The sequence below is a fragment of the Cyprinus carpio genome, chromosome B13 (genome assembly GCF_018340385.1).
Source record: "Cyprinus carpio isolate SPL01 chromosome B13, ASM1834038v1, whole genome shotgun sequence".
Lineage (NCBI taxonomy): Eukaryota > Metazoa > Chordata > Actinopteri > Cypriniformes > Cyprinidae > Cyprinus > Cyprinus carpio.
In genome coordinates, this window is record NC_056609.1 from 23222389 (window position 1) to 23237830 (window position 15442).

Below are 15442 nucleotides of genomic sequence, written 5' to 3' on the forward strand. Positions count from 1 at the left end.
AACAAATATTTTATAAGCACATTTTCTCTTCTTAAACAGCTATAGCTACTATAAACTCATTTCCTTATTTTTCTATACTTTATTCGTGATTTTTATATTCTCCTAATGGATTCATAAATTCAACTCAAGTTTCAATCACAAAAGCTGCAGTAAAATCATTGGATGTGCTTTTACGAGTAAGAAAGAGCTCGTGGCGCCACCTTGTGGTCCCCCCCCCCCCCAAAAAAAAAAAAAAACAATTCAGTAAATATGAATTAAAAACTTTTTTCGTCAAATTGATTTGTTGCAAATTTTGAAAGTTAAATCAGAACTTGCCCATAACTTTAATACTCAAACACAACTTAAATACATTTAAATGTAAATAAACTTTAAACTCTGTCAACCATTATACGCCATGACGTCAACGAAGCGGCTCCGCCCATCAGCGGGACGTCAGAGTCGAGGCGGAAGCGGAAGGCAAGCAGTGGGCGCTGAAACATGGCGTGCACAGATACAAGCACAGTCAGGATGACAGCCGGCGCGTGTGTGTTTTCTGCGTTTATCGCAACATGCGTGATGCTGCAGCCCGCGTCGGCCAACTCGGCCAATTTAAGAGTAATCACAGATGGAAACTGGGAGGAAATCCTCACGGGAGAATGGATGATCGAGTTGTGAGTTATTAAAAATGAGTTGAGCAAAAACGTCTGAGTTTATTTGTTTATCTATGCATTAATGCTGCACATGAATCTAAGTTATCTAAAATATCTAGCTTCAGATGATTCCATTACTTCTTACTGCAGTGTTCTTGTGCTGGGCTCAGGATAGAGGAAGTTCATTGGTCTGAGGTTAAAGGTTAAAAACGACAAAGATTTCTTCGGTTACTTCCCCAAATGTTGATTCAGAACCTCATGACTTTCTTTCTTCCTTAGAACACAAAAGGAGATGTTAGGAAGAATAACATCCTCAGTCACCATTGATGTTGATTGCATCTGTATCTGATTGGTGACGGTCATTCTGCCTAACATCTCTACCAGCAGGACTGTGAGTAAGTGATGTCAGGATCTTCACTGCCCCTCTCTTCAGAAATGTGTAACCTTACTAGTTTCCAATAAACACTTCCTCTAGCTGGAGCAATCGAACAAGAGGATTATAGTTAAATGGATCCAATGGAAAACAAATGAGCCTCAGTGTCTCTGTGTCTCCTCTGGCTGGGATTGTGTTATTGGATTAAAAGGTTTGCCTGTCTGCTGCAGCTTTGCTCCGTGGTGCCCAGCCTGCCAGCAGCTCCAGCCCGTGTGGAATGAGTTTGCAGAATGGGGAGAAGATTTGGGAGTGAATATTGCCAAAGTGGACGTCACCGAGCAGCCAGGTTTGACTCTATCTGCACACACCTGGTTTCTCTGATCGCCTGCATTTATGATTCTCACACTTGTCTCTCTCTGTGTGCTGCAGGTTTGAGCGGGAGGTTCATCATCACAGCTCTCCCAACGATCTACCAGTGAGTTTCTTTCCATTTACATGCATTTAACCCTTTCTTTAGAAGTTTGTGCACTGGTAACTGGTGATGGATTTGATCAAACCAAAAAGTAAACATAGTTGTGAACTATTGAAGTCTATACAGTAGTTTGTGATTCATTTAATGCAGCTTTGCTATATAAAAGTGTTAGTTTTCTTTTGTTTAGATAGATAGACACCAGCAATTGTCTTGTTTACATCTGTGTGGTGTAAAGGCAGTTATAAGTGGTTAATCTTGGCTGTTCGCATGTGTGTTGCAGCTGTAAAGATGGTGTGTTTCGGCGGTATCAAGGAGCCCGATCTAAAGATGACTTCCTGAGCTTCATTGATGAAAAGAAATGGCAGAGCATAGAGCCGCTCTCTTCCTGGTTCGGCCCCTCATCCTTCCTGTGAGTACATGCTGTGTGGGTGTGTGGGTGTGTGCTGGGATGGTTTCAAATTGTATAATAGTGCAGTAGCTCTGGGCTATATCTCCAGAAAAGGGAGTTTAGAGAATACACAGCATGTGGTTAATGCTGATTCACAAGTTGGCTCACTTTTAATGTAATACTGGCAGGCGATTTTTCCAGTTGATTTGACACAATATCTGTGACTGACTGACTGACTTTTTTATTTTAGGATGAATGCAATGTCAGCCCTCTTCAAGTTATCCATGTTCATCAGGGTGAGTGTGTATGCCTGTTAATATTTAACTACTGCTTTCCTGTCAGTTTTGTGAATTCAATTTACTGAAAGTATATATACTATTTTCCTAGCGATTCTTTGAATAATTTAGAGTTATAACTTACAGGCACAAATAATTTAGAATTCAAGCTAATGGTGAAGGAACCAGCAGCAGACACTGAGAGATATAGTCAGCCAGTCAATAATGCAAAATAAACCCCCTGACCTAAAGTAGAGGTGACTGTATCATTATTCTGCATATGACACAGCATAGTGTAAGCATAATTTAAAGCCAGAAGATATATGTTTGTTTAATGACTCAGTGCAAAGAAATATATTTAATCGTAAACACTTGATCTGATACCTTTATAATGTGTTCAGAGAGGTTTTCATGCAGTAATTTAAATGTTTTTTTTTTTAACTTTGTGTTTCAGCATTGCCATAATTACTTAACGGAGCAGCTGGGCGTCCCGGTTTGGGGCTCGTATGGGATATTTGCTCTTGCAACACTCATCTCAGGATTGGTCCTTGGATTGGTGAGAATACACACAAAACACACTAATATTCAAATGTTAAAGGTTGTGTGATTTATTTATTTTTTTTTATTTTTTTTAATGGCTTTTTAAGTCATGTGTGCTCACCATAACTGCACTTAGTTGATCGAAAATGCAGTAAAAACAACTTGTGAAATATTACAATTTAAAATAACTTATATTTTAAACTACTAGATTGTAATTTATTTTAGATGGCAAAGCTAAAATTTTTACTCCTTCAGAAATGTTCAGTCCTTCAGAAATCGTTTTAATATGTTGATTTGGTGAAAGAACGTTTCCTATTTTTATCAATGTTAAAAAGATTTGCTGCTTTATCATTTTTTTGGAAACAACGATACATATATTTTCAAGGTTGCTTTGATGAATAGAAAGTTCAAAACAACAGCATTTATTTGAAACTGAAATATTTTGTAATATTATAATGTCCTTTACTTTTCATCAATTTAAAGGGATACTCCACCCCAAAATGAAACTTTTGTCGTTAATCACTTACCCTCATGTCGTTTCAAACCCGTAAAAGCTCCGTTCGTCTTCAGAACACAATTTAAGATATTTTGGATGAAAACCTGGAGGCCTGTGACTGTCCCATAGACTGGCAAGTAAAATACACTATCAAGGCATACGGTGATATGGAGAGACACAGAGGAGACTGTTGACAAAGGAAACGTTGAATAAAGTCGTCATTTTTGTTTTTTTTCGCTTACAAAAAGTGTTCCCGTTGCTTCATATAACCCAGATTGCATGTTTGATGGCAGATCGAGTGTTCTGACGATGACTTTCAAACCTTTTATGGACCTTGACACTGTTATTTACTTGCCAGTCTATGGGACAGTCACAGGCCTCCAGGTTTTCATCCAAAATATCTTAAATTGTGTTCTGAAGACGAACGGAGCTTTTAGGGGTTTGGAACAACATGAGGGTAAGTGATTAACAACAAAAGTCATTTTGGGGTGGAGTATCCCTTTAATGTGAGCTTGCTAAATTGATGTATTAATATATTTTTAAAAGTATTACTAACCCCAAACTTACTAACGGTTGTGCACACAAGATATGTTTCAAGTGTAAATTTTGGAGTGGGTAATCCCAGAATGCATTGCAGTGAACTCATCTATCCAAAATTGTGGATTTAAAAGTCTAAATAGTATCAATATCATGCTCAACCTAATTTTGTGTGCTTTTACATCATTAGCTTAGAACATGCTAACATTAAACTCTATTGAAATAGTTTTTAAATTTCTCCTTGATTTCTTTCTTTCAGATACTGGTTTTCATCGCAGATTTTGTGTTCCCATCACGGCGGTTTGCCTCAGATTATCACTACAGTAAGTGTGAATGATTATTTGAACCTGCCTGCTTGACTACAGGAACATGTAATGTACCTGAGATTCAATAAACTAAAAATAACATGACAATAAAAAAACTATGATGAAATGACGCATAAATGTTTGTGTAGGGAAACTGCCTGCTGGGCAGGTACGTCTTCTGCAGCAGTTGGAAGATGAACAAGAAGCAGACGGAGAGGAAGAGGATGATGACGATGATTACGGTGGAAAGACTGAAGAGTGGCGGCGAGCGGACGGAGCCGATGCGCTCAGGAGAAGAGGTGTAGGTGTGCCAGAGGAGGACACCTAGTGGACTGGAGAGGAACTGCTTCTCGCTCACTGTGCACAAAACCACCACACAAACCACAGCGCTGTGCTCATTGAGCTTGATGATGTCACGTGTGATGTCATAGCTCCCTCTGAAAGAGTGATGTGGTTGTGCTTTTCTCTCTTTCTTGCCGCTAGTATGTGTGTTTTCTCTTTTCCACCTGTCCAGTTTTAATTATTACACTCCTTGCTATGCAGTATCTCCAGTGTGTGTGTGTGTGTGTCAGAGGAATGTTAGGACTTACTTTAAGGAATTTCAAGACTCAAGTTGCAATTTTCCCCAAACAAATACCGAGCAAAATAACCAAGATCAAACAACAAAATCACTGTGAATCTGTTGTAAATGAGGCTTTTGGGAATATAAAAGATTTTTGTGTTTTACTTTGAAAATATTTTATTATTTGAGCTTTTTGGATGCCTGTTATATAAAGCCAGAATGTTCAATTTGCTGTTTTAAACGGTTTTTCTTCCATGTAGAGTTCAGCTGCTTCTTTCTTTTTTTTTTCACCGTTTGGTTTCTGTTATTTTGGAAAACTAGAAAATGCCTGAATTAGCACTTGTTTATTAATGTGTGCATGTGTGATGCTTGATTATTATTTGACACCGAAAGACACTTTCATTAGTTTGTGTCACATAGGACATGATTTGTGTTCTTATAATTAGCTTTAAATTAGTTTATCATTTTCCACACCCTGTTTCTTTAAATTTAGTTTGTTTAATGACATATAGGGTTATGTGATAAATTAGAGCTGGAGGGTTATGTTATGTTTCAGTTGATTTTAGGATGTATCTTGGTCTTCCAACTTTTTTGGATGCAGTTTATTTGTTCCCCTTTTAGTTCTAATAGTTTTCTTCTTATCCTTACTATATAGTTTGACCCCTGACATTTGACTGATCCACTAGAATTAAAGTGCTTCTCAATGTGTTCTGCTCATTTGTCCACAGCAGAACAATTCTAACGTGTGAATGTCTGTATTTACAACTCTATTGCTTAAAGTTTGAATGTGTGTGAGAGACTGTTTCAGTATTTGAGATGGTGTGAATCTGGACTGTTAATAAACAGTTTAAAGCTGCAGCGCTGAGTATTTTCACAGACCTGTAATCAAAAGGAGTCTGAAATGCAAATATGTTGGCCTGTATTTGACTTTTTACATTTCAAAAGTCAGTAAGGTACTTTAAAGTCTCTTATGCTCACCAGGGCGACATTTATTTTATGTAGAATACAGTAAAATCAGAAATATTGTGAATGATCATTACAGTGTAAAATAACTGGTTTCTATTTTAATAGATTTTAAATGTTATCTATTCCTGTGATGGCAAAGCTGATTTTTCAGCAGTCATTAATCCAATCTTTAATTCAATGGATTCTTGCTAAATTTAAGTATACATTTTTTTTTTTAACTTTTGAACAGTTTAGTCAGTGTACAGTGGCCCAAAGAAGTATTTGGACAATAATTGTATGAAAAGAAAAAAAATCATTATTACATTTATTTTACAGACAGCACAAGCATTAATTTACAAGTAAAACATTTACAAAAATAAGTTAAAATAACAAAACATAAGGTTGTTTTGACAAATAATGAGAAAAGGATTGATATTGCAGCTTGGTTTGATATTTTAATGCAATAGAATTCACACAGTGTGATTTTATTGTGTCAAATTACTTTTTGTCGGCTGCTATAAAATGTGTGTGAGATTTAGTTGTGAAGCCTCAAACAGTGATTCTCAACCAGGGGTCAGGGGCTCATTAAAGGGCCTTAACAAACATCCAGAGCCCCAATAAGTCTTAAAATTATTGAGCTATTGTTACATTATCTTAATTAAAATTATTATTGTTTATTTTATTTTATTCCAGTAGTGCATATCAGCTTAGATAGGATGGGCAAAGAGTGGCCTTGGAATCAAAATGGTTGAGAACCATTGCTCTAACAAGTATGTAATATTCAAGGCATGCATGCACATTAGAAAAAAATATTTATTTTGCATCTGTAGAGGGCAGCATTTTTTAAGTTTTCTCTTCACGACATATGGCCTTAGATAAGCTCTCTCTGTCAGGGCCTCTGCAGTGAGCTTCACTGCACAAATTTGTTTTTAGAGTATATTTGTGTGTTGAACAGGCTGGAATCCACACAATGAATTTAAAACCTCTCAGAAAAATCTATGCCAGAATTATGAAAGGGGGAAAATTTTGACATAATAATTTTTTTTTTTTTGACATAAAACTTTTTATTATATCCTATAATTAACATAAAAGTTACCACTTAAACTGAATGGATGTTGTCGATACACCACACAACCAATTTGTTTTGGGTGGGTGGGTGGGTGGGGGGGTTTCAGTTTGAAATGCTGTGGTTCATGGATGTTCAGGGATTTTCCAAGCGCAGTGTACAGTATGTTTATCAGGGCTGGGTGGTTTTCCAGAACTAACATCTGGAAACTTCTTTCTCTGTTCTTGTCTCATACACACACTTTCACTCTTCCAGAAAACACAGCTGCTATTGCTGGAAACTTCACACACTCTGAACGGTTTTCACATCTTCTGTACATGCATCTGGTACTTGTTTAAGCTGGAATACACATGCATTCTGACTCTGATGTTTGGAGATTTCTGTCCTTCATAATTCACACAAAAATGACTTACAGTTATTTATGGACATTTTATAATATTGGCAGTTTGAGCAGTACTATTTAAGTAATAAGTAATCAGTAATTTCTTAAACTTTACAGTTTGGCTTAATTGTCTTAAGTTTGAAAAATAGTGTTAGTATCTTTTTCTTCGATGATCATTGTATACTTTTACCATAAAGCTATTATATGTGAAACTCTTCAAATTCTTTACAATATATAAATACACTATCAATGCACTACATGTTCTACACACACACACACACACACACACACACACACACACACACACACACACACACACACACACACACACACACACACATATATATATATTGCATGATGTAATTTAAGTAATGTAAGTTGCACTAGCTGCATGCATTTTCAGAATTTATATTGTTACTTTTACATACAACTTTTTGAAAATCTGTAATCTGAGAGTGCAAAAAAATCAAAATATTGAGAAAATCACCTTTAAAGTTGTCCAAATGAAGTTCTTAACAATGCATATTACTAACCAAAAATTAAGTTTTGATGGTAGGAAATTTACAAAATATCTTCATGGAAGATGATCTTTGCTTATTATCTTAATGATTTTTGGCAGAAAAGAAAAATCGATAATTTTGACCCATACAGTGTATTTTTGGCTATTGCTACAAATATACCCATGCTACTTCTGACTGGTTTTGTGGTCCAGGCCAAGGTCACATATATATAATTACAAAGAAACTGAAATAGTATTTTCTTGTAAAACGATAGTTTAATGTTCATAAGATTGAGATTCTTTGTCCAGTTTTGGGCATATATGTGAATTCACTAATACGCAACATTACATGGTAATGTATCTTGTTTGTTTACCCTGTCAGTTTGTATTGTGAATGTTGTTCAATGACGACGAAATTCAAAAGAAGTATTCATTGTCAGATGCACATACACATATTGCTGGAGGCTGCCTTTGCCATTAACTTGTGCCTATAGTTGCATAACCAGTGACATTGTCTGATATTGAAACACTCTCTCACACACACAAAAAAGAGCTCTCTGTGTCTGATATCCTTCTCTCCTGTCCCCAGGGATATGCTAACCTCCTTTTCAGATGCTCTACTTTGATTATGTTGCTCCCATTTTAAGAATTCACATGCATGATGTAAAAAAAAATTCTTATTAGAAAGTGCAAGAAGTATAAAGTTTCTTTCAATATGACTGTGAAACCAAACACTTCCCTGCATGGTCAGTGATGGCCTCGGATAATGTTACTACATCTACAAAATATAGAGTGCTCATGTTGACACAACATACTGCTGTTTTTCACTGATACAAATGGTGCACATAATCTGCCACAGTCGAGACACTGATCTCAGTATTGTGAAAATAAAATGGCATTACAGCCGGATCAAGCTGACTGCAGTTTTGAATTACATCATTGTGTTGCATTACAATTTAGCAGTGAGAGATGAGAATGTACCATTAGCACATAATAAAGTCAATATTTTTTCTTATCATTCAAATGTTTGGCATCAGTATTTTTTAAAAAGAAATAAATACTTTTATGTAGCAAGGATGCATTAATTTTTTAATTGAATTTGTTACAACATGTTCTGGAAAAAATAAAGCAAGAAAAAGTAATGCTTTTCCAGGCTGTGAAACAGATTATACCATTAAGAGGATTTATCACAAAGATAAAAACTAAGACACTAAATGTAGATCTCAGGCTAAACTTAGGGCATCAGAAAGAATCATGTATGTTGTTTACAGGGAAGGTTCTCGTTTTGAGCTGACTGTCATTAAAGGTAATTACTGTAATTCTCTGCACGCATCGCTGCTGCACAGAGCAACACGGGCGGCCCAAAGACATCATGGGACTCTGAAGGAAAGGAAACAAGTATTATTTTAGTCGCTGCATCAGACTCTGTTCCTTTTGCTTTTAGCAATGCAGTCTATATTCAAAACCAAACCTGCTCTGCAGTTCTATGTTTGAAAGAAGGACAGTGATTTTTGTAGCAGGTGCAGAAGACACAATGTTCCTGGTTGGAATGTGCTTGTCTGATTTATTTTCCCATGAGCCTGTGCCTCCTAAAAACACACATTATCAGAGAGCATGACTGAAACATGGGCCCACTCAAAAATTGCTCATTTCACTCTGTTACTCATATAGTGGTAGGAATTTAAATATGTCCAATGGAAGCTCGTTTCCACCAATGAGGTAAAAAATTGAAAAATGTAATTGCAACTTTTTTTCACATTTCTGTCTTTTTCCTCAGATATAAATCCAGAATTGTATAAGGTATGAACTTTTTTTTGAGCTAGTTTTGCAATTATAATTTGAAGTTGCAATTACCTTTTTAACTTCACTCAGAATTGAGAAAAATAATTGTCTGAATTATGGGATTCTCAGAGCTGCTTGTTGAGAAGCAAGCTAACGGACCCGATCCATATCTAGGGACTAGATCATATCATAGAGACTTTCATATGCACCTTATATATTATAAAGTTATATATTACCTCTGTATTTGACCTTATATCGTTTCATGTCTTAAAATAAACAGCAGGCGTTTATCTCTAGACTCTTTACCACTAAGGAGCTGTAGAGACATTGTGCTTTTCACTGCCCAATTTAGAACTTTTTCTGTCTCTCCAACCCCATATTACCACCCCACCCAAACCCATTTCCTGAGGAGGCCTCACAATACACACACACATGCTCACACATAAATATACAAACACACACACACGCTCATAATTTTTACTTTGAAAAGAAAGTTAGAAATGAAAGAACCACTAAAATGCAGTGATTTTCTTCTGACTGTGGCATTGCATATGATGCTAGGGAACATATGATTACAGAAAAAAAAATACAACAGACAAACAAACATATTGTTTGAGCACTCTTCTGTACTGCATGAAGGACACGTTTGCATTTTTGCAAGTTGCATGTTTTTTTATTTTTTTATTATAAGAAGTATGCATTGCTTATTAGAATTGATGGTTACATGAAGAATATTTAATATTCATGGAATTTTTCCAGTACACAAAAAGTTGTGTAAAGTGGAAAAAAGTTCTTTAGATTATTTAAATGCTCTTTACACTAAAGAAAATGGTTCTTTCAAGACATGTTCATCTATGGCATCACTGCACAAAACCTCTTTTGGAACTTTTATGTTTAACAGTACGCTAAAAAGGAAGCCAAAGCAAATGCATCCTGCAAAGATAAAGCTCTGAAGGTTATCCTATAAAGTTTGAGTTTTGGCCCGGCATGTTAATGTGTCTGAGTGATCTGTTTAGGTCCAGTGGTCTCCAGTTACAAACGGCAAGAACATCTGGATGTATTTAGCTGTTTGCTCTGTCCCGGCTACAGTACAGCCTGAGCTCAGAGGCATTAAATGTTGCGTTATTCTGTTTCTGAAATATTCTCGGCAAAAAGATGATTTATCTGTTAAACAAAATCTTTTTGGTCAGATTGTTTACACCAATGTTTTTGCACTTAAATGGGTGTGATTTGATCTAAAAGCACTGTGGAACAGAAAGGGAGGAAATTCTGGGAAAGGAAGTGGTTTTCTTAGCGTTTCCTGTGCCTAGGCTTGATTCTTTACCCCATTGGGGTTTTGTCCTGGTCTTGTTTTGCCAAATCAGCAGTGTCACGGTAGCAGTAAGGACATGACTTTGCTTTCACATTGCTGTGGGCTGCTGGGATACTAGAAGGTCAACAATGTCCAACACTAAACATGAGAAGTGTTCTGCACTGAGGCAGTTTGTGAATGAGTAAACTGTTGTGGGGCCTAAAAGTCTTGATTGTTTGAGAGAAAACAATGCTGCTTTCCACTCTGAGCTTTCACTGTTCTTCCTGAGAATGGAACCACTGAAGGAGAGAGCAGCACCAGTTTGTATCAGCATGCTGTGTCATCTCATACACATTCATGAATGCCTGATTGTAGCAGAAGGAACTGATCTGGTGACAGTTTGGAGAACGATTCAAAAGGAAGCATTAACAGCTTTTGTAACATGATATTGGAGTATTTGTCCAACACTAGAATATTTTAAATATGGCTACAGCTGCACAATTCAACCTTTTCTGGCTAGGATTTCTTGACATTTCTTGACTACCTGTGCTCAGCTGATCTGAAGGAATACCTGTAGTGATGTTATGATTGTTTTCTAGTGTTTACATTATTTTTAGGCCTAAAGTTGCATTAAAAGAAGATTCACCCTATCTATATTCTAAATGCATGTTATAGATCTTATTGTAAACAATTAATCTGTGCATGTTTCTTTTTCTTTCTTTTTTAAATATTTTGAATTTGTAATGTTTCATCAAAATGTCAAAACTGGACCTTCTGGTGAAAACTTACATCTCTCACAATCTTATCAACAACCAGTATAAAACCAAGTCCCCAGTCAAATTTTTTCTTTTTCAATAATCTGCTTTACTCAGATGTATGTCACAGTATGGAAGAAAAGATCTGTTGCTACTTCCGTTTTATCACAACTTTACAGCGGCTACAACCATACATTTAACTTGAATGTACAAGGTTTCTGGTGCGATCTGCTTCCATTTATGTTGGCTGTACAAAAACTGTTATGCAGCTTTATGCTACAAATTGGCGTTATCATATAATTTTAATTTATCATAGTAATCAGAAATACACTAGTTTGTAGCACAAACGTTTACCGTTAACTGCACTTTGCTATTTTTCTAGTTATTTACCCTACAGCTAATGAATCGGAAGTCTTGCACATTCACAGGAAATAGCTTATTTCCACGTTGAAAAATGAATTGTATTTCAAAACACACTTTTCGTCAATGACCTACATCATGCTAACTCATTAAAAGGTGTATAATACATTAATATAGTACGCATATACAATTATGTTGATGTCAGCAATCGATACATTGTCTGCATGTTACTTTAATGCCTCTCATATAACGTTACGGTCTCTTTCGTCTTATGATGAAATTATTTCACCTCAAATTAGTATTTCATAGGCTTTTATTTATTTGTCGAGATCACTCTTACTTTGCAGCTGCTGTTGTTATGTTACAGGCTTTTTCCAGATAAAAATAGTTCAGATGATTTTCTCAGTGCTCTTTTAAAGATGGTTTCTTTAAGATAGATCATGCAGTGGTCATGAGCAGTACATCTTTTCAACAAGACATCACCACATCCAATAGAGAATTTGTATGCTGCTGACCTTTCTGTCTGACTGCAGGTGCATTTATATTCGGATTAGTATTTGAAATATTCAGCAAATTTAAATGTGTGCAAACTGCCACACAGCAAATACTTTCTGCAATAAACTGTGTAAGTGCTTTGCTGACAGAATTAGAGTTTCTGAAAAAAAAGAAAGAGAGAAAAAACACCATATAGCATCTAAAGACATATTCAGGACAACAGGCACTGTATTACTTTCTATTCTGAACACAGCAGAATAGAAAGTAAAAACACCATATAGCATCTAAAGACATATTATCTTTTATCATGTTAAAAGAGGTATTGTGTGTACAATGAGTTCTAGGATAAAATTAGTTTTGTTCTTAATTCTAAAACCGAAATAGCAGCTATGATAAAACAGCTATTGTTTATTTGGTCAGATGCATAACAATAATTCACAACATATAGGATTTGCACAGGCAAGTGTAATTTTATTCAGAAACTAGTTATTATTACCATTACTGAGTAAAAATTTCATTATTGTTGTTTTATACCTGGAGCTTAGTCTGTTTTTTTAAAGACATTTCTGTTCACACATTATTGTTGCTGACAGAATCTTTTATTATTATGAAAGATACATGCCTTTATATTTTTTTATTTATTTGAAAATAAATAATAAAATCTGGACCAAAGAATAATTATATTTCAGAATAAAGGTATTTCTGTCCACACACACAGGCATAAATATGAGTCGCTCTCCCTAAAGAACAGAGGCCTACTTTTATCCAGCTCATCAGGGATGATACAAACGCACAGGAATTCAGGTCACACATACACATAGTGTTTAATCTTATATGGTAGACAGATGATGGGCATCTTTAAGAAGGTTGGGGGTTTCATAAAAATAAAAGCTGTTTTGTGTATTACAGAAAAGCTGATCTGCTTGATCTTTACCAACAACAGTGTGACTTAAAGGATTATGGATATTACAGAGGAGAAATTACAAAAAGAGCATTACACCTGCACAGGCAGAGATAGTGGAAATTATAGATGTACATGATTAATGATGACACTAAATAAAACATTTGACTAGAGGCAAATCTATTTATTTTGAAAATATTAATACACAAAAAACGGTAAGACCATGTGACCAAAACCAAACACATGCTGTAGCAAGTTTTTGACCTTCACATGTGACTACAGTCTGCTTTGTCTTCAGTGAAACTGAATAGGAAGCAGTAATGTCTCTGGACTCTGGACTGTGCACAGAAACCCAAACAGGACCAAATATTTACTCAAATCTTCTCTGTTTCCCCTGCAACATAAACTACAAAATCAACCCACTTTTCCCACTATAAATACCTGAGTTTGTGTTACCCAGGCCAAGCTTTGTCCTCTTTAAAAATATAATTCAAAACCCCATTAAACTGAGACACATCAAGAGAGACAGTGCAACACAAAACCAGAAGCTCCTTGACATCAGATCTCTTTAACATCAGAACATGATGGAATTTGATGATGAACAGTAATTATAGGTTGCCAAAAATCAGTAGGCACAGTCAGCTGCCTCATCCTGCCTGTTTTAGAGAGCCTAATATGCAAAAACAAAGGATGTTATGGATTATGCAAGTTAAAGACAAATATTTTTGATCAATATTGCTCAGTTTGCAAAAACAATCAAAAATCCTGTTAGCAATCCACTTACAATGGAAGTCTATGGAGAAAAGCACTGGACAGATTTGATGTGATGTGTTTAGGTTAGATGCATTTACATGAGACTAGAATGATTATATCATTTTTTAATCTTGTCTGTGCAAAGTTAAGTCCAATTTTGAACTCCTGTCTTGACCTTGTAAAGGCAGCTAAAATGTGGTAACTCTAGCATATGTACAAATATGTTACAAAGCGACTGTTTATGGCGAGAAAAACCACAAGAACTGTATATGTTACTTATATTCAGACATTAATCCACCCAAAACAGTAGGCACATTTAAAAGATATTCTGAGCCAGCTTGCACACATTTTTCTAAAGAAAAATTAATGTAAACACTTTAACAAAAACATGAGCAGCACATTTCAGCTTGAGCCCTTTGGAATGGCTTGCCCCGCATAGGCTTCCATTATAAGAAATCTGACAGATGTAAGATGTTTTTACTTGCATGACTCTCTCTCTCTCTCTCTCTCTCTCTCTCTCTCTCTTGCTGTATTTCAAATAACAAAAAACATCTTTTTACAGTTCCTAGACTTTAGTTAAAACAAAAAATTATTCTGCTCTTCTTGTTCTCCTCTGTTACTTAAGTGCAGTGCTCTGGGTGATTGTGATAACATCAAGGACTCATTGTGAGGAATCTCATAACAACATGTTTGGACCTCACATTCACACAGCTAGAATGAGGACAAACACTTACTCCATCAATGAGTCTGTGTGTTCTCACACTCCTGAGGATCTCACACAGGGTCATGACCTGAAACCGTCTCAATTTGTTCTCTTCAGTTTTTTTGTCCTTTACACCTTCTTGCAAAGGTGTATATTAACTCCAGTGTAAACTTAAACAATCAAAAACCAAACCCAAACTTTTTTTGTTTTAAAAGTTTTTTTTTTTGTTTTTTTTTTTCCTAAATTTTGCTCACAACCTTTCTGTTATGATTCTTCTCCTCCTGAACTAAACATTGTCAAATACACTTTTGGTAGGCTAGCCCATTTAGATTTTCTTTCTCTTCTAGAAAAAAAAATGAATCAAAGTATTGATGACTCATCCTGCTCTAGACAGGTTTTTGACCAATCAAATGCTCTGAGAAGATCTCCCCTCTTCCAAGGTAATTTTTCATGTTTCATAATTATGTCTACACCTTTAAGGCATTTTTTTCAGACTAAAAAAATGCAAAGAGCGATGACAAAGTTGGGAAAAAACAAAACGCAGAAAATAAAATCAGTCTATGCGCAAAGGAAACTGTGTATTTCGATGATTTGGCCTCGCTGCACGGTTATTCCAGTGCACTCCAGCCTCAGTTACAGCTTTCCGTATTTCTAGTAGGCTACATGCGCAAAAGAGCTCCAGTTCTCAGCAGGCTACTAGGGCGAGGGCTTGGTTAATGAATATTAATCACGTAACGTGACGTTTGTCTAAAACGCATACGTGATTGGCTGCAGCGCAAAGGGCGCTAGAACGACGGCGAATCGGCGAATCCTGCCGTGGAGAAGGCTTGGTTCATGAATATTAATTTAGCTACGTGACTGGACGCTCCAGGAGGGTTTCTAGACAACGACTGCAGGACGTCATTAATATTCATAACGCAATCCATCGCTTTA

At 36.0% G+C, this 15442-nt stretch overlaps 1 protein-coding gene across 1 annotated transcript; it reads left to right on the forward strand.

The window, feature by feature from the left end:
- The first annotated feature begins 425 nt into the window (after window positions 1–425).
- On the forward strand, window positions 426–5435 carry tmx1 (thioredoxin-related transmembrane protein 1). The gene is made up of 8 exons (XM_042737364.1): window positions 426–650; window positions 1233–1348; window positions 1432–1477; window positions 1755–1883; window positions 2113–2158; window positions 2592–2693; window positions 3970–4033; window positions 4165–5435. The coding sequence occupies exons 1-8, from the start codon at window positions 478–480 to the stop codon at window positions 4341–4343; spliced, it is 855 nt and encodes a 284-aa protein (XP_042593298.1). The 5' UTR covers window positions 426–477; the 3' UTR covers window positions 4344–5435.
- Window positions 5436–15442: the final 10007 nt, after the last annotated feature.